Source organism: Zosterops lateralis (assembly GCF_965231275.1).
Source record: "Zosterops lateralis genome assembly, chromosome: 6".
Taxonomy (NCBI): Eukaryota; Metazoa; Chordata; class Aves; order Passeriformes; family Zosteropidae; genus Zosterops; species Zosterops lateralis.
In genome coordinates this window covers 29456385-29478761 of record NC_139761.1, presented here as the reverse complement: position 1 = coordinate 29478761, position 22377 = coordinate 29456385, and the positions used below count along the sequence as shown (strand labels likewise).

General features: G+C 35.9%; 1 protein-coding gene across 5 annotated transcripts in view; it reads left to right on the top strand.

Annotated features, from left to right (window-relative positions):
- The window catches only part of DPH6 (diphthamine biosynthesis 6), a 190021-nt gene that overhangs the window by 371 nt on the left and 167273 nt on the right, over positions 1 to 22377 (top strand). For 3 of the 5 annotated variants that reach the window (XM_083864143.1, XM_083864140.1, XM_083864139.1), the window contains exons 1-3: positions 828 to 922; positions 4863 to 4957; positions 7215 to 7408. In XM_083864143.1, coding sequence (XP_083720269.1) covers positions 849 to 922; positions 4863 to 4957; positions 7215 to 7408 — 363 coding nt within the window. In that variant the 5' untranslated portion in view covers positions 828 to 848. Of the gene's footprint in view, positions 1 to 521; positions 614 to 827; positions 923 to 4862; positions 4958 to 7214; positions 7409 to 22377 lie in introns of those variants that run through there. The other 2 variants (XM_083864142.1, XM_083864141.1) reach the window with 2 other exon arrangements.

Genomic DNA, 22377 nt, shown 5'->3' with positions numbered 1-22377 from the left:
GTGACTCCTGCCCGCCCCGGGCCGCGGTGGGGCCGTGCTGTGCCCTGCAGCCCCGGCGGGCACCCCACGGGGTAGGGGGAGCCTCCCTAGGCAGCAGTGGCTTGGAGCAGCTCCGTGGCTCTTCGCTGAAGGACAGAAAGGCAACAGGCAGCCCCGGGGAAGCGGCAGGAGGGCGATGCCCTCACACGGGCGGCCCGGGCCTGCCGGCGCGGCCGCCCTGCCCGCCATAAGCGCCCAGCCCTCCATAGGCGCCCCGCGCTCTGCCGCCGCGGCCGCGCCTCCTCCCGCCCGCCCCGGGCCGCGCCCGAGCCCCGCCGCCCCGGCCGAGGCTCAGCACGGCGGGCGAGGCAGCGCCCCTCCCCGGGCCCCGGCACGGGCGGCCCGCCGAGCCCCGCCGTGCGCAGGCAGTGTGCCGGCCGGCCCCGGGAGGAGGGCCCGCCGAGGGGAGGCGGCCGAGCGGTAGCGGCAGCGACAGGAGCCGGCGGCGTGCGCAGCCCAGGGGCGGCCGTGCGACCGGGCTCCTTCCCCGCCGCGCCTGCCGGCTGTCGCCCACCTCTGTCAGCGGTTACCGCCCCCGGCCCGCCAGCGACATGAGAGTGGTGGCTTTGATCAGGTAAGGCGCTGACGAGGCGCCTGTGTGAGGGAGCGAGCGAGGGGCGGCTCGCAGGCGGGGAGAGGGCGCGGGGAGAAGCCCTGCCCCACCCAGCGCCACCGGAGACCCGCCCGGCCCTTTCCGCCCGCCCTTCCCGCCCATGCGTTTCCTGCTGCCCCCGCCCCTGTCCCGGTTCCCGTTCCCGGCCGGTGCCGGCTCTGCCTGTGGCCCCGGAGCGGCCCTTCCCGGTGCCGCGATGGGCCGGCCCCGCCTGCGCTCAGGGACAGACTGGGGTGCCTCACCTCAGCTCCTTCCCGTGCTACCCAAGAGGTCAAGAATAAGCGGCGTCTTTTTAAAATCAAACAAGAAAAAATACAACCCGCCCATCCCTTCCCAAAGAACACCTACAGTGATTTCTCCCGCCGCTCGCTGTCCCGGGTTCCTGTGTCTGCAGCGCGGCCAGAGCCGGGGGCGCCGAGCGTGGGCCGCTCGCTCTGCCCCAAACACCGGGCTCTGCTCATTTCGCAGTTCCATAGCCAGGTGCTTTTGCTTCCCAAGTATCTTAAGCTCTGTCAGCATAGATTTCCTCAAGGCTTAACTATAGATTTTTGTAGCATGTATTTTTTGCAAGAGACTGAATTTTGCCGGTTTTAAAATAATGAAGCGAGCCCGTTTTAAGTCGCTGGAGTTGGACACAGCCGTGTGCTTCCCCCCTCCCCTCCCCCCTTATGTTTTTTCTAAGTTTCTTTGTTAGTTTCTGCAATTCCTGTAAATTTTTCTTTTAGAAACTAACGTTTTCTTACAAGGGCATGTATGTGTTTTTCTTGAAGAAACAGTAGTTAACTTTAAAAGAACAAGCTAGGAAACCTCTAAGTGGAAAAGAGCAGTGCAGATGTGAGCTATGTATTTTTTGGGTGCAGTAGCTATCAAGCGTAAACATTTAATGTATTAAATTCTTTCAGGGAATGTCTAATATCAAATCTTGCTGAAGCTGGGGTTTTGGCCACAACAGTTGCAAATCATTCCAAACATCATGCAGAGGAGAAAATACAGGAAATGTCTCTTTTTCAAGATTTGCTCAAATATTGTGTAGGGAAAATCAGCTTCATTTTTTTTTTTTTTATTTTATAGATAAGTCAGGATTATTTACTTTGATAGTCTCTAAGCAGAGGAATGTGTTAAAAGGCAGGATGGAATAAAATCCTGTAAACAGGTTTCTAACACAATTGCTGTTTTAATGGTCTATTTTACAAGGATGGATTTAGTTTCAGTAATAGTTTTAAGAAGAGTTTTAAAGAGACATCAAAGTGTCTGAAGTCTTTGTAACAGAGCTAGCCCAAGATCAGAGAGGAAGAAAAGTATTTGAAAAGTGCTTCTTACTTCTGCAAAGGTCAGGATTATGTATGAAGCTACTTTAACCTGGGTTTTTTTCCCTTATGGAATGTTGGCCACACTAAAAGTTGATAGTCCTGTTTTAAGGTGGTATTTATGGGGTAAACCCTGCATTTTGATTTGTGCTAAATCATAGACATTTTAAAGCCAGTCTTCAACCTGAAATATGATGTCTTTCAACTATTTAAAATTCTTCTAGACTTTTCTTAATTGTGTTTTTACTTGTCTGTAGAAAGGAATTTTGCTCAGAAGTCTTTTATAGGGTCATATCTTCACAGTTACCCAGGTTTTTTTCTTCTGGTATTTTGTTTATAAGCCTGCCTGTCAACATACTTGCAGAACCCTGACTGGCCTCACTTAGGAGCGTTCTACAAAAAGGCCTTGTGATTTTTTTTCTCTGCTACGAATTGAGAGGGGTCCTCAGGCTATCTCAGTACTCTTCTGTGGGCTGTGCTGAGCCCACCTTCCTCCCATAGCATGGTTTCATTGGTCTTAACCATAGTGTGTTTTTCATGGAATTTGGAAGGCCTTATAGGTGGGCACCATTTTTTTTGTTTCTTGGTACTGTTAGTTTTTAGGGCTATGGTAAATAATGCAGAAAATAAATAACAGCACAGTAGCATGTGATTCAATGAGCACAAATTTCCACCTTCTAACTGGTGGGCGTTAATATGCATTTTAAAATGTCTTTGTGTATATATAAACACATAAATTAATTGAAAGGATTAATAGATTTATTCTAGTGGCATTTTAATTTTTTATTTCAATTTTTTTTAAATACTAAAATGCTGTAAAAAGCATAGGCAATGTTCATGTCTATATGTCTATTTTCATACAGTTTTTTTTCTGAAGTGGTGTTTGTAGCTGAAATCTGAGCTAGTGGGAGACTTATTTTTTAGCATGAAGTCAGAAAGAAGAGAGTCTTTGTCTCATAACTCTGTTAAGCCTCTAAGTTCAAATTATGAGGTGAATACTATCTACATTTTCAAGCTATCAAGAACAGTGTCCAAAATTAATGAATGTATGATTTTTAAACTTTTTTTGTGTCTGTATATAGGTTAGAAGAAAGTTGCTGGTGTGCATTAGAAGAATGTTATGTAGAGATCGAGCCTCAGAGCAGGAATCTATCGTATTTATATTTACTTTTTAGCACTGAAACAGAAGCAATTGCTTTATGAGAATCTCTTAAGTACGATGGGATGCCATGTTTTATGCTGTTTCTGCTTCAGGTTTGAATTACACAGCAAAGATTGAAGATAGCATGCAGTATTTTTGCATGGATAAAAGCAGAAATTGAGGGGAATAACTAAAGGGTTACATTCCTGTAGAGGACTTTCCAGCTCTTGTGTAGAGAGCTAGATAAAAGGGGGAGCTTAATACTGGAAATTCTGAAGAAGTATGTGTCAAAGTCACAGAATCATTTAGTTTGGAAATGACCTCCAAGATTATCAAGTCCAACATTTGACCAATCACCACTTGTCAATTAGACAATAGCACCGAGTGCCGTGTTCATTTCTTGAACGTCTCCAGGAGCGGTAACTCTACCACCTCCCTGGGCAGCCCATTCAAATGCTTGACAACCCTTCCCATGAAGAAATTCTTCCTGATATCTAACTTTAACCTCCCTTGGTGCAGGTCGAGGCCATTTCCTCCACTTCTTCACTTGTTTTCTGGGCGAAGGGGCCAAGCCCCACCTTGCTCCAACTCCCTTTCATACAGAAATAGTAATAGTGTGACCACAAGGAACACAACAGTCTGTTATAGCAAGGATTGCTTGTACTATGTGTTCTCAGTGATTCTAAAACAAAATGCAGGTTTTACAGAGCTTGTATAGATCTCTGTTGAAGTTCCTGCCATGGTTTTTGTGCCTTGGCATTTAAAGAAGCTGCATAGAATCTCCACCTGCAGTTGTACTTTGAAAGCCATGAGTCTGAACATGAATCTTTTAAGCAGCGTGTATTCTAGAGTTCTCTTACTGTAGATTGTAATATTTCTTTTTCTATTGATTAAAATCTATATATATACTTTTTCAGTTACATGAAGAGAACAGGATACTTTCCTCACCTGATAGTGGAAAAGGTTCCTGTAGATCTTGAATGAATGTCAAAATTACTTGTATCCCCTGTGTTGGTGTATCATCTCTTGGCCTCAAACAAGAATATGGTTATGTTTGCTTTTACATTTTTTTTACTAGCAGTAATAATTTTATTTGCAGTTAAATGCAGTAAAAAATCCATATGCTCAATGCAGTGTCAGCTGAAACTACTGCCTGTAATAATTAAAGTTTTTGAGAATGGGAAGTATGTTCAAAACATTGAAAGTTTAGGCAACATATCCCATGAAGGAGAAATGTTATTCCTAAAATAGGGTCAATGAGGTTGGAGAAGACCTCTAAGATGTAAAGTCCAACCTTAACCTAACACTGCCAAGTCCACCACTAAAATGTGTCCTTAGGCACCACCTCTACATGAAAGACCTAATTGAAAATGATTACTAATGCTGGCAACTCACTGGAGCAGATTTTGGGTTTTTGATCAGAGTTAACTAGTTAATGAGTACAGAGTAATTCGTCTCCAGATTAAGAGTCTTAGAAGAGATACCAGTGTCAGTGGCTCTTCTTCGTGTAACCTCTGAGATTAATACTAAGATATAAAACTGGTTATGTGCTTTATGATTACTGCATTTAGGCACTATACATATGTAGTAAATGTATGATGAAATCATTCTTTTCCCACTGTTATTATTCTACAGCTCTTCATAACTTCTAACTTTAGAAACAACTCTGATAATATTAGTATTTGAATGGTTAGTCAGAAGTTGTAAGGGGCTAAAACTTTTATCTGTACTTTTAATTGCCACTGTTTTCTTTCTCTTACAGTGGTGGGAAGGACAGTTGTTACAATATGATGCAGTGTGTTGCTGCTGGGCATCAGATTGTTGCTCTAGCCAATTTAAGACCTGCTGAAAATACAGGTATGAAAGTCACATTTCTTACAGGAATTAAAAAAAAATATTAGAAACAACAGAATCACAACCATTCCTGAATTAAATTCTTTTTATGTGTTTTTATCTAGTTTTGCATATTGAAGGCCAGTATAGAAACTTAAAAGAGGTAGAAAAAAAAAATGCTGTCAAGATGTATTAAATGTATTTTCCTTAAAGGGAAAAAAAAGCCCACAAGAAGAGAAGATCAGTTAAAAAAAGGCTTACGCTATTTGAAAATTAGAATAATGATATCCTGGTAGTAAACAAAGTGGTTGTATGAGTTCAGAGCACAAATGCTAAAAGGTGATAGATGATTTCATCAACCAAAACCAGCACTGTATTTCTAGAAATGCTCTAAACTGATGCTAAACTAAATGCTGTAAACCATTCCAACTGCCAAAAATGTGGCATTATGCTGCTGCTCATCCGTTTTTGTCTTTGTATGTCTTCTTCCATTATTCTAACCCAACATCTGTGAACTGCATTGAGGAACTGATGTGTGTTGGAATTGACCTTGACGTACATATTTTTCCTGCTTTTTTCCTTCCTTTTAGGTTGGAATGATTTTTTGATCAGTTTCTCATGGGCTCCACTTTATTTCTATCAAAAAGGATGGGAGAAACTCAGGTAGTCAGTGGTGAGGTGAGAGGGTGAGCTAAGGATTTGTGCATTGGACTAAAACACAAATTGAAGTGAGACTGGAAAAGCAAGTGAGCTGTTTCCAGTTGGTAGGGGAGAATGCTAAAGTACATTAACTATGTTCACATTTCAACGTATGTTAAGCATTTAAGTATGGTACTTGGTAACCGTATAGTAGGAGGGTACACAGTAAGGGGAGAAAAAAGGGAGCTGCCATCACAAATGAGCCACAGGCAGAACAGGCAAATGCTAGGAGAGTATAGGAAAAAAATTATTTTCTGGCTAGCTAGGACATAATAATCTCTAATCTTGTTGAAATATGTTGTCTTCAAACTAATTTATCCACATCAGAAATGTAGAATATTGTCATTAAAATCATAAAATGCTCTCTTTAAGTGTGTAGTTGGAAATTTTATAGAAAGTTAATTGAGGTGCTTCAGGCAACAGTGGATTCTATGCCATTCTTTTTTTTTTCTCTTGTATCACTGTTGCCTGGAGAGTCTCAATTAATAAAGAAACTGTGTATTCTAAGCAGAATATCACTTAAAGACGTTGTCATGTTCATGTATGTTGGAATCACTGACTTTCCCTTTAAATCTAGTCTTCTGGTCTAGGTTGGTTAGTTTTGATTAGGGGCTTGGATTTGACTGTTTTGTGCAGAACCATATTTGTTGTGTGGCATCGAAGATGATTGACCTAATTCTTACATCACAAATTAGTTATCTTGGTCAGTTAGAGCCCTTTCTCTTTGCAAAATGTGCTACACAGGTATAGGGCAGAAATGCTTGATGTTTCTATGTAAATTCAGAGAAGTACCAGAGTTACAAATTAGGATTAAAACAGTGAACTGTGTTAGCTTATAATAAAATGGAAATTTCACCAATAATGATTTTATTACTTTATCAATCTGTTTGAAATATTATCTGAAAACATTTTTATGTAAATGGTTTATTGTATAATTTGAGATACAATTCTAATTTGTGGTACCTGCATTTTAGCTGCGTTTTCCTTATCTGCTAGCTACAAACAGCTTGTAAGAAAATTTGGTTAGTTTTTTTCTCATGGTTAAGGAAGTAGCTTTTTATTTATATGTCAGAACATTACAGTGGCCTACTTTTATTCTGCCTAAGCAGAGATAGTCTCCTTTCGTGATGGTCATGATAATAATTTTAACAGTCAAGTTTTTAAATTATGACAATCTATTGCTTGTTCTCAGTGTTGCAGTGTATTGTAAATTTCTTGATCTGATTATGTTGAAATACATCTGAATTTGTGCCTCAGATCTGTGTTCCTATTAAAATTACCATGTGAATAGAAGCAGAATTGGAGGGTTAGGACATTTTTTGGATAAAGGAGGAAGAAGGAGAGACACCACAATTTGCAAATAGGTAGCATGTTTGTGACAGATGTCTTCCTCTCCATATGTCTGTTGGGTGGAGAAATCTATTTTTTTTTCTTTCCATGTTTATAGTGGTGTTGTCACCAAACATCTGTTTGTGAACTGAAAAATATTAACATTTAGATTTTCTCAGTGCTTTGTAGTATTGTGATTATCTGTAATTGTTTCAGCAATGTACCTAATATGATTGTTTCTTAATTGTGGCAGGGCAGACTGATGAATTGGACAGCTACATGTATCAGACAGTAGGACACCACGCCATTGGCCTATATGCTGATGCAATGGATTTGCCACTCTATCGTGGTTTCATAAAAGGTACCAGTGTAAATACTGGAAGAGTGTATACTGCATGCCAGGAAGATGAGGTTGAAGACCTTTACCAGCTCATGAAACTTGTTAAGGTATGCAGATCGAAAACAATTATATAGTTGGGCATAATTATATTAATTCATTTATTAATTTAAGCAAACGATCTACTTAGGTATTTAAGGAAAGCTTCAAGAAAAAAAGAGAACACTTTTACAGGTTTTATTTCTATTTCTTTCTTCTTCCTTGCACTTTACATATATAGCATAACTATATTCCTTTTCTTTCAATGTAAGTCACACTTATTAATCCTCATTTCAAACCAAAACCTTTTTGGTATTTAATGAAAACACCTGTAACAGGAACTTGGTGTGTACAACAAAAAACATAACTGTGACAATCACCTATAAATAGAATATTTAGGTTATTTTTCACTTGTAATAATGTATTGCTTGATTAGTGTAACGAGAGATCTTTTGGATTTTGTGCATTTATCAGTGTGTGGAAAGTAATGTCTAGATATTTCAGTTTGAGTACACTTCTGATGTGTAAACCAGAATCTGTTATTTGTTTGTATGTTGCAGATCATTCTCCAAGTATTACAGAATGTTTTACCATGATAGTTTTGATTCTGATAGCCCTGTGATTATATTCTAATATATAACATAGTAGCAATAACATATATCAATCCTTTTTAGCTATAAATCAATTAGAGAGAGATGATGGACCCACTTTCTAAACCACTTAAAACTTCTTCTCTGTTCTTTTCCAAAATCTTCCATATAATACTTTATTTTTACCAATATAAATCAGATCTCATTGAAAAAAAATAAAACCTCCTAGACTCTAGAAGTTGACTCTAGAAGTTTTCCACAGTGTTTGAGTAAATGTGCTATGTCCAATCCAGCTAATTTTGTTGATTAGTGCAGTGCACAAACTTACACAGTGTTCAGAAGATTATAATTGCAATTTTAAAGAGCGTAAATATGTGATTTTATTGATCAAACTGGTATAGACTACTTAATGAAACTTCAGATAAAGGTGTTTGTAGTCTTCATGTCAGGTATTGAGTATTTTCTAGGTCTCTGTCCTTCATTACAATGAGAATTGAGATTCCTGAACCTAAATACTTCAGGCTTTATTCTGTATTCAGTTTTAAAAAAATCAAATTGCAGATAAGACCTAAGAATGTGGTCTGAATGCAAAGTACTTCCTGACGCATCTTGGAGTCAAATGTTGGATTTTCTAAACATTTTTGGCAAGAAAATCCTGTTCTTCTAATGTAAAATCAAAATCATAGACCTGTGTTGGAGTATGAGACTACAGAACGGGAGAACAGTGCAGTAAGCAGTACAGCCTGAAGTTGCGGTGGGAAGGTTTAAGCTGGATATTAGGAAACATTTCTTTACTGAAAGGGGTATCAAGCATTGGAACAGGCTGCTCAGGGAAATAGTTGAGTCACTGTCTCTGGAGGTATTTAAAAGTTGTATAGTCTGAGTGCCTAGGGACATGGTTTAGTGGTGGACTTGGCAGTGTTAAGTTAATGGTTGGACTTGATGATTTCAGGGGCCTTTTGCAACCTAAATGATTCTATGATTATGCTCTAGAGTGCTTCTTAGAGGTTTTAAATGGAATGTGCATATCCTGCAGTACAGGAATTGAAAGAAATATGATACAGCAGTTTTAAATTATTTTTGAACCACGATAGTATTAGAGATTAGAAGGACTGATATCTACTGTCTCTTAAAGCTGCATGCTAACAGCTTTCTGCTGCTGGGTAAGGTAATAAATTACTGATCAATTTAATTAAAAATGGGCAAATTAGTGGCAATTAAGATGATACTTCCTCTACGGTTCTTGCTGTCTTTGGAGGAATGGATCCCTGACATAAATTAATGCTAGTGTTAAATCTTGACAACTTCTGCTTTGGAAGTTTGTACATGGTAATTATAACTATAGCTAAAAGAGATGTTATCATGTTGTCTGGAACTAAATAACTATTTCTTTCCTGTATAGGAATATTAAGCCCACTATATGATAACTTAAAGTCATAGATATTAACAATATACTGCCTTTATGTTAGACTTTGTATAACAATGTCTTTACAGTACAACCTAGCTATGAAATTCTGATAAAAAGTTTCAGTAAGTGTCTTGCATATTTTGATGAATAATTGCAAGATTGTGAGGGGAAATAAACTACAGCAACTGTGGTATTTTAGTTTTAAAAAGACTACTAACTTTTTTTTCTGTGTGTTAGCAGTAACTTTGAAAGCTTTCTGGTTTTTTTTCACATTTTTTAATTACTGCTGTTTACTAGCTTTACTATTTATGTCTTAATCACTGAGGATTTTGCTTTAGGAGTGTTTCCCCCCAGATGTTATTAGTTTTAAACAGAGAAGTCAATTTGCATTCTCTTGAAGGGAGGGGATGAGTTCTGTGGAAGCCTTGTCAAAAACCATCTTTGGGTGATTGTAAGTTTAAAACACTGGTCAAATAACATAACTCTTTTTTTCAGGCAAATGATTTGGGACTACTACAGGAAAGGTGTATCTAAATCAAAATTATGTAGTGTACCTTACTTTCCATTGGTGAAGACTGCTTCTGCAAGTACTTATTTAGTTAAAAATTAAAAGAAAAACACTTTAAAAAAGAACTCCATGAATTTGGACTCATTGTTTTTAAAAACAGTGTTATGAGAACAAGATTTCTAAAGAATTCAATATTCCCTCACAGTTCTGAGAAACCCCGGACGACAGTCCTGTTCTAGTTCATGTGACTCTGAGTGATACTGACTCTCAGTGACTGTAAACCTACTAATTTTGTCACAAATCCAGGTGATTAATAGGTATAAAGGCAATTTATATCTATTTTTTATTTGCCCAATGCCACGTTTTAGATTCTGTATTCAGTATATATTATGAAACATATCAGAGTACTTATATGATGTTTAAATTTATCTTACTATGCAGTCTTCACCTGATAGTAGAATATTTATTTTGTGAGACGTGTAACTGAACTCTAAAGAATAATTTAATCTCCTCTCAATGTTACTGAATATGGATTACTGATACCCTTGTTTGTCCATGTTTGTTACTGTCTGTGTGAGAGATTCTCCCAGCCAGGCCTGTAAGCACTAGAGTTTCTTAGTTACCTGAATTATCTTACAGGGGTTTTATAATGGCACTGTCTTTGAAATGTGGTGAGAAACTATATTTCTTTTCCTCTACTGACAGGAGAGACTGGAGCATGAAGGCGTTTTTGTGAAACTTTCATACAACATTTCAGTTTAGGCAATATTTAACTGTTTTGCCCCCTTCTTAATGAAATTATGATCTTGTTCAAATAATAGTGATGTTTTATGGAAGCGCATACAGAAGTGGTATTAGATGGGTTGAATGTTTGGTCATTTTCTGTGTCTCATGTAAGAATGGCTAAACTTTTGTTTAGGGCAGTGGCTGTTGCAGCTTCCAGACTAAATAAACCAATGCAAGATACTTTATTTTCAGTAGACAGTTCTGTCCGCTTTCTAATTCTTTGCCTTATGTACTCCATAAGCCTTTGTTTCGTAAGTTCCCATTGCCGAAGTAATTTTAGAATTCTTGAACTAGGTAAAGATGTCTTGCTTCTAGCTCTTCTTTTTCAAATTTTCCATGACATGCTTAATTCCTTTTTTTAAATTAGTATTTTAAAGATTGCTTCTTTCAGTAGTTTTTTTTTAAATTTCCCCATGTTTATTACAAGTCATGCAAAGGAATTTTAGTGGATTTTCAGTTTCAACATGTCATTTCTGTCAGAGTCCTTTTTACTGTGCTCTTAGTGGATTTAGAACCCGCAAGCTTTCAAAAAAAAAAAAAAAGGAGTTCACTTGAAATAAATTTATATATTGGCCCTCAGAACTGAAGAAATATTAATTATGACATCGTCCATTGATCATCAGCTGAAAAATAAATGCTAATGTTTGATATATAGAATGTATGAAATATTTGAATAATAACAGCCTGTGGCACTGTTGCATTTTATCAGTAATGTGGAATGGAAGGAAAGGCGATTTATTTTCTAAAACATTGTCACATTCTGGAACAATGATCTTGCAACAGTCACTAAGAATAAGTAACATTTTTTAGTTATGGAAATAAAGAGTATAATAATACAGTGTGACTCCTGTATTTAATGATTACTTTTTAAGAACAAAATCATGATTTTTTTAAAATGATCCAGTCTGATGTTTACTGAAGACAGAAATTGTTCCTCTCTGAAGAGTAAAAATTGCAATAGCAATGCCATTTTAGATGTTATTTAAGGTTTTTCATCTCAGACTAAGGTTTTTCATCTCAGACTAAGTACTTGAGCTGTGTGGGTTCAGGTGGAATATAAGTAACTTAGTTCCAATCAGTACTGAGTGAACTCACTGAGATTTCTTCAGAAAATAGTTCTTCAGAGTTTGAGATGAATGGATGAATTATAAGGGGTTTTTTGTGGCCTTCAGATAGGGATTAATTCCCTCATGGACGATAAAACTTTCAGTTCCTTGATGCTGCTAATAGTCTTCCATGCTAAGGAAATGGCCTTTCTTTTACCCTTCTCCAGAATTCAGCTGCTGTGTCCAGTGGGTGGAAAGAATTCTCAGTTTCACTGTGATTGCTGACTCTCTGTGACTTTTATATAGACAAAGATTTAAGTGCTCCTACCAGAAAAAATACATAAATAAATGTAACATACTATTTTGTCACCGCATTGCTTCATTGCCTTCTGTTACAAGACACATATAAGACTAAAGTATATAGGAAAAATCACTTGGTTTTTAGATGTGTGGTATATGTGGCTTCAGTTGTAGGATGTACATGATGAAGGCTAGTAGTGTACTCTTAACTTGCACAAATAAAGTTTCCAGAATTTCTTAGGAGTCTTAAAGAGGCCAAATAATTATTAATTGTAGAACCGTGATTGACTTGAAGGTCTTCAGCATTACCAAATTGCTTTTGCAGTTCACGAGTTCAGACAAAGTAGGTAACTTCACCTCTCACTTAGGGGATTCAGAGAGTTCAGGAGCAGGCAGAAGATTTATGTTTTAGTAATCTCCCATGTTTTCATTTCAGGTCTTTTCCCTGATAGGATTTGAATCGTCTTTAGATGCATGGATTAATTCCTCAGAGTTGTGTTTCTCAACATTTTGGAGAAAGGTTAAATTATATGAAGAGGTACTTTTCTTTATACTGAATTTCCAAAATAATCACTCCACCATAAATTGTTTTGCCTACATTGTGATTATTGCAAATCACTGTGCCCTTGATATCATGATAGATAACCTGTATATCTAATTCAATAGTTCAAATACATGATTTTTGTATGGCAAGTGAAATTATACTGTGAGTATTGAAAAAAAAATTTGTAAAAATCATCAATGTCCAGTTGAGGGAAACTGTGATAGATAAAACAGTGGAAGTTATTGATTGGGTCCTTTAGTAGTCATGTAGATTTGGTGAACATTTTGAGACCACATCCCCTAGCATAGTTCTTTTTGTCTTTATACATGCAAGTTAAATGTGAACTTTTAGAAATTGTATGAAGTGGTTGCCTACATTGACAAGAAATAAGTAACTGATAAAATAAGAAATTTTTTGGGGAGAAATATTTGCTGTGTTTTTTCATAATCTTGTTTCCTCCACCTTTTATAAGAGTAAATTTTTATAATCAAGGATTTAGATTGTCCCTTTGCCTTCATTGTGTTAAATGATTACATTTTTTAAATGACTTGTTATTTTTTCTTTTAATTAATTCTGGATGGGATTCCATAGCTTCCTCCACCTGAGAAATGACCATTGTCATTAGCAATGAATAAAAGTGTGCATGAAGGGAAAAGGGTAAGAATTAATTGCATAGTTGTGAGTGATTTAAGCCGTGTAAAAATAATCATGCATCTTGTTTCATTCAAAACACAGGGTTTACTTAGTTGTTGGGAGGGTTTTGTATGAATTTTGAAATGAGATGGGAACAAGGAATTTTTTTTCATCAACAGGATGCCTGGAATTCTGTGTGTCTCGTCTGACCAGTTCAGGCAGGGTCAGGATTTCTTTTTTTTTTTTTTTTAAGAAGAGGATCTCTGGCAATATCTTTGACATAGTTTCTTACTGTGAGAAATGTTGAGCTTTATGTAAAAAAAAAAGTCACTGTGTTTCTCCCTGTTAGGTGCATGGAGTTGTTTCCACTCACGCCCTGTCTTCTTGTGTTAATATTGAATAAGCAAAGACAGTCAGGCTGGTGGTGGAAGATGGTAAGCAACCCTGAGGGCTTGTTCTGGTCAGCTTGAAATCTCTGATTGCCAGGTTTTCCTAATTTCCTATTTCCAGGGCATCTCTAGTGTGACCTTGCCCGCTGAATATGATGTTCTGGGTTGCAAGATTCTCACATGCATTTGGGAATGGGCAGCCAGGCATTGTTTACAGGACTCCAAATGAACCGTGCACTCGCAGCAAGTTTGATAAACACACATTTCCTCCTTTTATCAGTGAGATTGCAGAATGTGAAGTATGAGTTTCCAGTTTTACTCATTCCCTTCAGACCTTTTCCTGTTTAAAAACTGAATCTCACTAATTGGATGATGATACATCCTTACATTTTGTTTTGCTTTTTTTGTTATTGTTGTTTTGAATTCAACTTACTGGTCACTGACATTTGTTTCAGTGCCTACCTTGACCAGGTTTGATAGACTTTCAGATAAAAGCTTTTCGTTTGTTCAACACAGAAAAGGTTCATCCCTATAAATGTAAAGTGAATGCTAATTAACAGTAATGACTTCTAATCACTTTGCTTTTATACTCCTTTAGGAGCACAGCTATTATCCAATGCAGTTAAGTGAAATGCTTGTATATGAATCAACAATGCTGTATTTCTTCTCGCAGCTATTGCTCATAATCAAGCCTTGAATAAATTACGATAGTAAAATTGGTTTTAATGTGTTCTATTGCATAGGGAGAAAGGAACCTTAAATATCTTGTTAAATATCTTGAATATTTACAGAGTTATCTGGTAACATTTTGGCATTCATTATTGTAGTTAAATGGAAAAATGCATTAAGATGTTTAAGTCAATTTTGTAAACATTATCAAAACTTTTTTCATCATTTGAATTGTATTAAGTGATGTGCATAGACACAGCAGTCTCTGAAGCAGCCCCATTTGTATCCAGTCTCTAGGAATGCACTGCAAATTTCTGCCTTCAAATGCAGTTAAGTTTTACATAGAAGGAACATGTTTTATACCTTGAGAACTTCACCTAGTGTCATAGAGTATATGTAGTAGGTTAATAGACATTTATGCATTTCTTTTATCAAGACTGTGTACCTAACAAACTGTTAGGTTTTATTACATGTATGCAAACTGCCTGTCTGCCTGCAATCATATACACTTAAAAAGGTGTATAAAAGTAATACTAGTGAAACTTTTATCAACAGCTGGAAACAATAAAATAAGACAAAATTTTATTTTAGTATTACTAGACTGCCAGAAACAATGGTAATGAAAAAAGGTTACTGGACTGGTTGAATGTTAAGCAATTTTAAAATAATTCTGGTTTAGGAAACAGAATTAGGCTAAAGACAATATATATTAATTTGAAATTTAGCAAACTTTTCCACGTAACATTGCACATACAGGGCCTGTTTGGAAGGCAGAAGTGGCAAAACCTGGATGAAACCCATTTCTGGCATGAACATTAGTTTTGTTTTAATTTATCTTCTATTAATAAGTTGCTTGAAACAATTACTTCAGTCACTTAGAAATTCTAGGTTTCAGTGTCTGTGAGGGAATTGAGGTCTTGCTTAGTCAATATATTTATGTTGTCTGGTTTTGCAATATCTTAAAAAAATTAGGTTTTCATTTTCTGTGGCAGTTTTCTTTCATGTAGTACATCTGTCTTTGCATGCTTAGAGACACAGTTCTTTCACAGTTACCATCACAGTCCTTATGGATGTGGATGTGAGTGAGTATCCACAGGCACCGTCTGTGGTTTTGATTTTGTTTGTTTTGTTCATTCATTCACGTAGCTTTAGACAATTTTCTGGTATGCTTCATTTGTTTGAACATCTTCTCTGTTAAAATTTGTTCCTTGGTTTATTATGAAATCATTGCCTAACCTAATTTCAAAGTACCTTCCATGTTGTACTCTTTAAATGTGTGTTTGAGTCAGTGTTCATAGAAGTCCTGTGTTTTTTGCCGTAGTACTGCAAAACATGCTGCTCGTGGGTTTTGCCACCACAATGTGGAGAAAAAGCAACACCTTTCTTCTCTGAAGTCTTATTAAATGATTGATACTCTCCATATCTTATTTCAGTACATCTGCTTCTTAATTGGCATCTTAATACTGCTTTTAAAAAATAAAAATGAAAAACACAAAAAAAATTAATCATTCTGTACTCTTCTGTAGCTGGCTGTTTTATATTATTTGCAATTCTCATTAGCAAGGCTAAAACTAAAACACATTTCAAAATTTATTAGTGCTTAAAAAATGTAATTGGAATTATTTCTAATAAAATAAGATCAAAGACAGGCAAACTTTCATGTAAACTAACCGTAAAACATTTATCAAATTTGTTTTCATAAATATTTGTATCTCTGAAGCCTGTTTGTTGTACAATAATCATTTTGCATAGATTTACTAAGCTATTTACACTAACTTATGTAACATACTTTCCCCTTTCATATGAATGTCAAACATACAGCAATTTCAGGGCTACGTTATTGTCAGCTGGACACTTGCTTGGTTTTGATGGGTATATTTAAAAGTAATTCTTCTGGAAAAGGTGGGATTTAATTTGGTTTATGTTGCACCAATGTTACTGTTTTCAAAATAAAAATGATTGATTTGTAAGTGTCCTGAAAAGGAATAAAACAGAACTGGCTTTTTACACTATGAAAGGACTGCATAGTGTGAAGATATTCTTTCTCTTGGTAAGTTCTGTCTGTGGAAGTATTGCATAACACTGATCACTCATTTTCATATTGATTATGAGTGGGATTCCAGTAATAGGTTGCTGTTTGCAAAGAATAGGGTGGCACTATGATTAGTTACCTTTTCATGAAAGCACTACAAATGAAAATGCCGAATCTGTGCAGTGCAGTATTCCTATCAGCCTGACAGTCTGTTACATGAACTTTCTTCTTTCAGTCCGTTTTCCTTCAGAAATACAGCTTCAGTGTTTTTGCCTTATTGTTGTTTTAGGTTTAGTGCATTTGCATGCTCTCCTAACTCCTGATTCTTTAGTCAGTTATTTATTTTCTTGACAGTCTTCTGTACTTGGGGCCTATCACTATTGTAACTCTTAAAAACTGATACAACAGTGCCCTCTGTAGTTTCTCCCTACACGGTTACTACGTGCAGCTGGTTTTGAGCATTTAGGTAAAGAACAGGATGTTTAGATTTATTTTTAGCGCAAAGAAAAGCCCCTTTTTTCTTAGGGAAAGATTCTGATTTTCACTGTCGGTTTCATATGCAAGAAAGGGAACAAAAGAGGCTGTTCTGATTCATCTTCTAGGTTTACAGGATCTTCTGTCATTATGTAGTGCCAATCTGAAATTTTATCAGGCATTCATTCAACGCAGTCGTTAAAATGACTGGATGGGATTTTCTGAGTTTTTTTGGCTTTCCTGAAGCCTTTGTTTGAAGTGGAGCTTCAAAACAAAATAATTTTAAACGTACTTCCTTCATGCTTGCTACTTCTCCTAATTTAGATTTTACATGATCTGCCAGGGACTAAAGACACGCTTGCCAGCAGAGCACCTAAGCTTTATTAATGATGTTGTTTTAATTCACACAGTGACTGAAGTAATTGTTGTTCATTAGCATTGATTTGTCTCCAAAACTCATTTACAATTTAGATTTCTCTTTTAACTCATTGTAGCTTAATATGCAAATAACTTTTTAGTCTGTGTTTTCTGCAGAACTTGTTGGACAGGTTCAGTATTGAACACACATGTTCCCTGCATTTGCATACGTGCACATTCTCACCCATGAGCTGCCATTTAAATATTATAAACTGCAATAAAAAAGAATGACCTTTTAAAAAATAAATGCTTTAACTACAATTAGTTGCTTCTGTAACAGCATCATAAAAGTCACTCTGTGAAAAGTTAAATGGCTTACTTTATGATGGGGAGTGTTAATGTACATGTAGAACACACTCTTAATGGACTTCTATGAAATGAAATTCATAAGTCATTGCAGTAAATTATAGTTAATGATGTAACCATAGATGGCTATTCAAAACATTCCTGTATCTCCAATGATTTGTGCAAAGCACATGACTGACACATGCCTTAGTTCATTTGGAACAGCAGGTGGATAAATGCATGAGCTTTCTACCTTTGAAGACCCTTTTTTCTGTGTAACAAGTAGTAAGAATTTTGGTGGGGTAAATAATACATCACAAACCACTTGCAGTATTTGAGATATGGTAATAAACGGTGAGGAGGGCTAATTTAATATTAAATTAGGAGGTGAGATCCTTCAGAAGTGTAGTGTGTAGAAGCTTTTATTTTTTTCTATTTTATGGGTAATCACTGGCCTCTAGTCATATGTCTGCTTTTTGCCATGAGATTTTTTATACTGAGATGTTAGTGGAGGAAGCAACTATTATGGCATACTCCAGAAAATAGCCCATATTTACGATTTACTACATTATATCCAGTAATAGAATGAAATTTCAGAAGTAGGAAGGTTACCCATGTTTTCTGAGTGAAGCAACTGTTATTCTACTGGCAGAAAAGTAATGTGGTCAAGTAATTTTACAGTAAGGATAATTTGCTTTAAATTACTTTCTTTCACTCTAAATTTAATAGAAACTTTGAATCAAGCTTAATTCTTGCACCAATTACCATAATTATTGGTAGTCTTAAATATTGGGGCAGGGTGGAGATCATTTTTGCTAATGAGCTTTTTCAATTATTGGAGGGTTCTTACAGTAAAACAAGTGATTTTTTTTTTTTTTTTTTTTTTTTTTTTACAGTATAGCCAAACCATGGATTTTTATAATTTTTAAAGTGATCCTGAAGTTCACTTCATGAAGGAAGGGTAGAAATGAGTTTCAGAAAAAAAAGGCAATACAAATTGCTACTTTAAATAGGTACTTTGAGATTATTTTTTAAATGGAACTTCATCACAGTTCAGTCTTTTAACATAAATGTATCTTACAGATCAGTGGGAATTTTGCTTAAAAAATGAATTCTTCATTAAAACAGTATTTTAATTAGGCGAACATGTAGATGATTTGTTTTAAGTGTGATATAGTTAGCAGTGATAAAAAGTTTTAATTTTAAACTGTAACCTTTGAGATAGATAAGATGTTGTCTATTTGTAAAAATGAATAAGGTGTATTTTATTGCAATGGAACTTGCTAATTAAGCTTCAGCATAATTAATATAGTGATAAATATTGATTACAATATTGGAGGCAATGGATTACAGCTTTTCTGTCTACTGAGAGCTAACATAATTTATCAAAATGGCAAAGAAGTGACAAAGCAGCCAGTGCAGATTCTTATAGGAAATGTCATGTTTAGTCCACATACTTTTATGTTTTTATTTAAAATGTCAATGACTTTACCCCATTCCCCATAATCATTACCTCTCTCAAAAGTACCATGCTTCTTTTCATTTAGTTGGATTATGTAATCTGTGTCTGAAATTTTAATAGAATATGTGTTTAAGGAAAATCTGTAGTTGAAAGTAGTTGTTTTCAAATAACTTGCTTAAGATCATTAAATAAATTTCCAAGATCCTTTCATAAAAGCTAATGTGTATCTAGTGATACAGAGTAGTTAAGGATATTTCTGATGGTTGTCTTAATTTTTATTTTTAGCATTTCTTTAATTTTGAAATACCAAAAAGTGTGAAGACAGTATGTTTATTATTTTATACATAAAATAATAAATACCTATCGAAATTTACTTGGTTAACAGTTGTTTACACAATAACATTAGCTACATGAGGGGAAAAAATACTGCAATCTAAATTAGAACAGTATTTGACATAGCAAAAGAAATACTGACTTTTCTTGCTAGAGATATTTATGAGACTTTTTTTATGACCCTAGGGCACATTATTATGCCTTTATGATTATATTTAAATTTTAGGACTTCTTTTTTTTAGGGTATTCTTTTAAGGACTTTTTAATTTTACTTTTAAGGCATTCTTTTGCTTGAACTTGATCACATGAGAGAGAATCTTTGATGACATAATATTTTTAAAGAAAAACATTAGCATTTAGGCTTTACTTGGTTACTTGATGGCCTGTTTTTATAACTACCAGAAATATAGATAATATCCTCCAGAAATATAGATAAAATTACAGTGAAGTGACAGTAGATACTGAGGAGTTAGGGACTGAAAACAAATTAATGCTTTTCCTTTGAAATTTTATCTTACAGACCTGTTTTTTCTACATTCCTTAGGCATTTCTCTTTGCTGTCTTTTGTATTATCCACAACCCCTCCTTCTTTTTTTCTTTGTACTGTATTTTGGTATCTAGAACAGTGATACCATTGTATTCCATGAAGGCACAGTTTGTTACAGAATATGTCATCCATGAGGGACATTAAACTAACTGACTTTGTTGTCTTGGTTTTTTGTAACTTCTATGTTCCCTGGCCAATGTATCAGGATTAATCTATATAGATATATAATATTTTGTAGAACTTGAGTTAATTTGTAATGTTTGTGATTTTACAGAGCTAGATACTCTTGGTTTATAATTACATTGGGATTAATTTATTAAAATTTCTTGTTCATATAGTCATGTTTCATTATGCTGTAGTTTGTCCGGGTTTTTTTGGGGGTTTTTTTTGGGGTTTTTTTTGGTTGGTTTTTTTTTTTTTTTTTTCCTTTCACATGCTGTAACTCTCTTTAGTCTGCTGCAGATTTCCAGTAATTTTGGAGGTTTTGTGCTACAATAACCCTTTTGGCCACCTTCAGGATTATCCTTATCCTTTGGAGACCAGCCCTGTGTTCTCTGAAACTCTGTCAGTCATTATTTATTACCCACTTGTCATTGTGACTTATTCATTGCTTACATCACCATTCTCAAACGTATTGCTTTACAGAAATGGTGAACAGTGTGGTGAAGGAAAGATCAATAAATGCTTTCAAAGGAAGATTTGCCCCGAGACTTAGATCTTCTTTTTAATACTAAATCTGTGCTATTAGTTCTGAGATGGTTTTAATATCCTGACATCAAGTATCTCGTTTCTCAAAATGGAAAGATGCTGTTGCATTAACTAACTTTTGTGGAACAGGAGGATTTTGGCAATTAAGTTTTATAGTATAAAACTTTCTGATTGTCAATACTTTGTGTATTTTCCTGAATGCTTATCTTATGCGCTTGAAAACATGCAGTTTCATCCCCTAAGAAAAATGATAAAACATTTATAAAAGAAATGCTTGAAAATATTTCTTCGAGTTTTAGTGATACTGTTTTTGTAACTGCACAAAGAGAGGAGAGGACTTATTTGAAATCATCAACTGAAAGAAAATGGAAAAAAAGTCTGCCTCTCCCCGTGTCTATTTTGATTGAGAGCTTCATGACCCATGCTGTTTTGCTAAAGCATCTAATTTTATGTAATATGTTTACTCTTGACACTCTAGTAAAAGGTAGTTGCTCCAGAAAATTGTTTGAATATATTTAATATTAAATTTTTGTATAAGTTGCAGATACCAGCAGCTGAGAATCTGAAAGTAGCAAATGCATAATTTCCTACTCTCCTTTGTGTATCTTCTAATTCAAATAAGATGGAAAATCAGATTTTAATCATACTGTATTAAACATTATATGTTGAAAGTCCCTGGGAGTAACTTAAACAAAAAGGTCTCATGGGTATGTGATGTTTCATATTTTTTTTTTACTTCTTGATGCTGCAATATTAACTTTTTCCATTTTTGAAGTGAAGATAAAAGGATCTATAACAAATGTACACACTCACGCTTTGGATGACCAGGCACATGAGGAAGCTGGAAAGCTATGCAACAACTTCTCCAACATAAAATGCAGGAATGCCACATCTAATTGGAGCCTAGTGTTATTTCATCAATAGGAAAAAAGTTTCATGGGCTAAGTTTTTCTATTCATAATATGATGGGGTGTTTCATTGGGAAGTTTCGTTCAGTCTGTTAGTTTCTTCTTTCACCTCATAGCTGCTGCTCCATCCATTAGTGGATATTCTCAGTGCTATTTTCTTAGCAGTTGCTCCCAATACAGTTATGTCCGTGACATTCCAGCCTTGGAATATTCTCAGTAATTATTTTGCTAGGCTGTCAGAATATTCCTGAGAAATGAAAACTGAAGACAAGGTTTGTCACATTATATAATGTGGATGTAGTGCAGTATAGAATAGGAACTACTCTTTCCTTGGTGCAGCAGAAATGCAAGGTAATATAGTTCAGTATTTTGAAAGATGTGCTCTCCAGTCTTAAAGCCTGCATTAGACAGTGCTGTAGATAGTGTCATGTACTGTATGTTAGCAGACTATCAGAATACTCTGCTGTAGCTGCTGGTAGTAAACCTACTTCAGACTTAAGCATGAGTCAGATTTGCAGAAATATAAGAAGTCTTTTAGGTATTAGACTTCTGTGTTCATCAAAGCAATAGATCATGTTAGAAATAGTAATAAAATACTTAAATATAGTAGAAATTCAAAAGCAGGAGCTTCCTTACTTGCAGCTTGTTTTCAGTCAGTGGACTGGCATGCTGATTTGTGGCAAGTGTTGTTCTACTCCTAGTTTCTGGGAAGTTTCCTTTCCCTTACTTGTAAAGTTTTTCAGCATTTTTCCCTGCTCCATTTAGCACTCTGTGGCTATGTGATGTCAATGAGGATAACACAATTACAACCTGTTTGTAAAATACCTTAACTGGCAAAATGAATAAATTGTATTTAAGTGGTTTAAGATTGCATAGGAAAGTTTCTTCTCATCCTGATCTCTGTTCTCTTTTTCATCTAAATTGCAGTTTTCTGATAAGGTAGCAGTCATGTTTTCAGTTTTTATACATATATTATGCCTTTTACTGTATTTTTAAAGGAT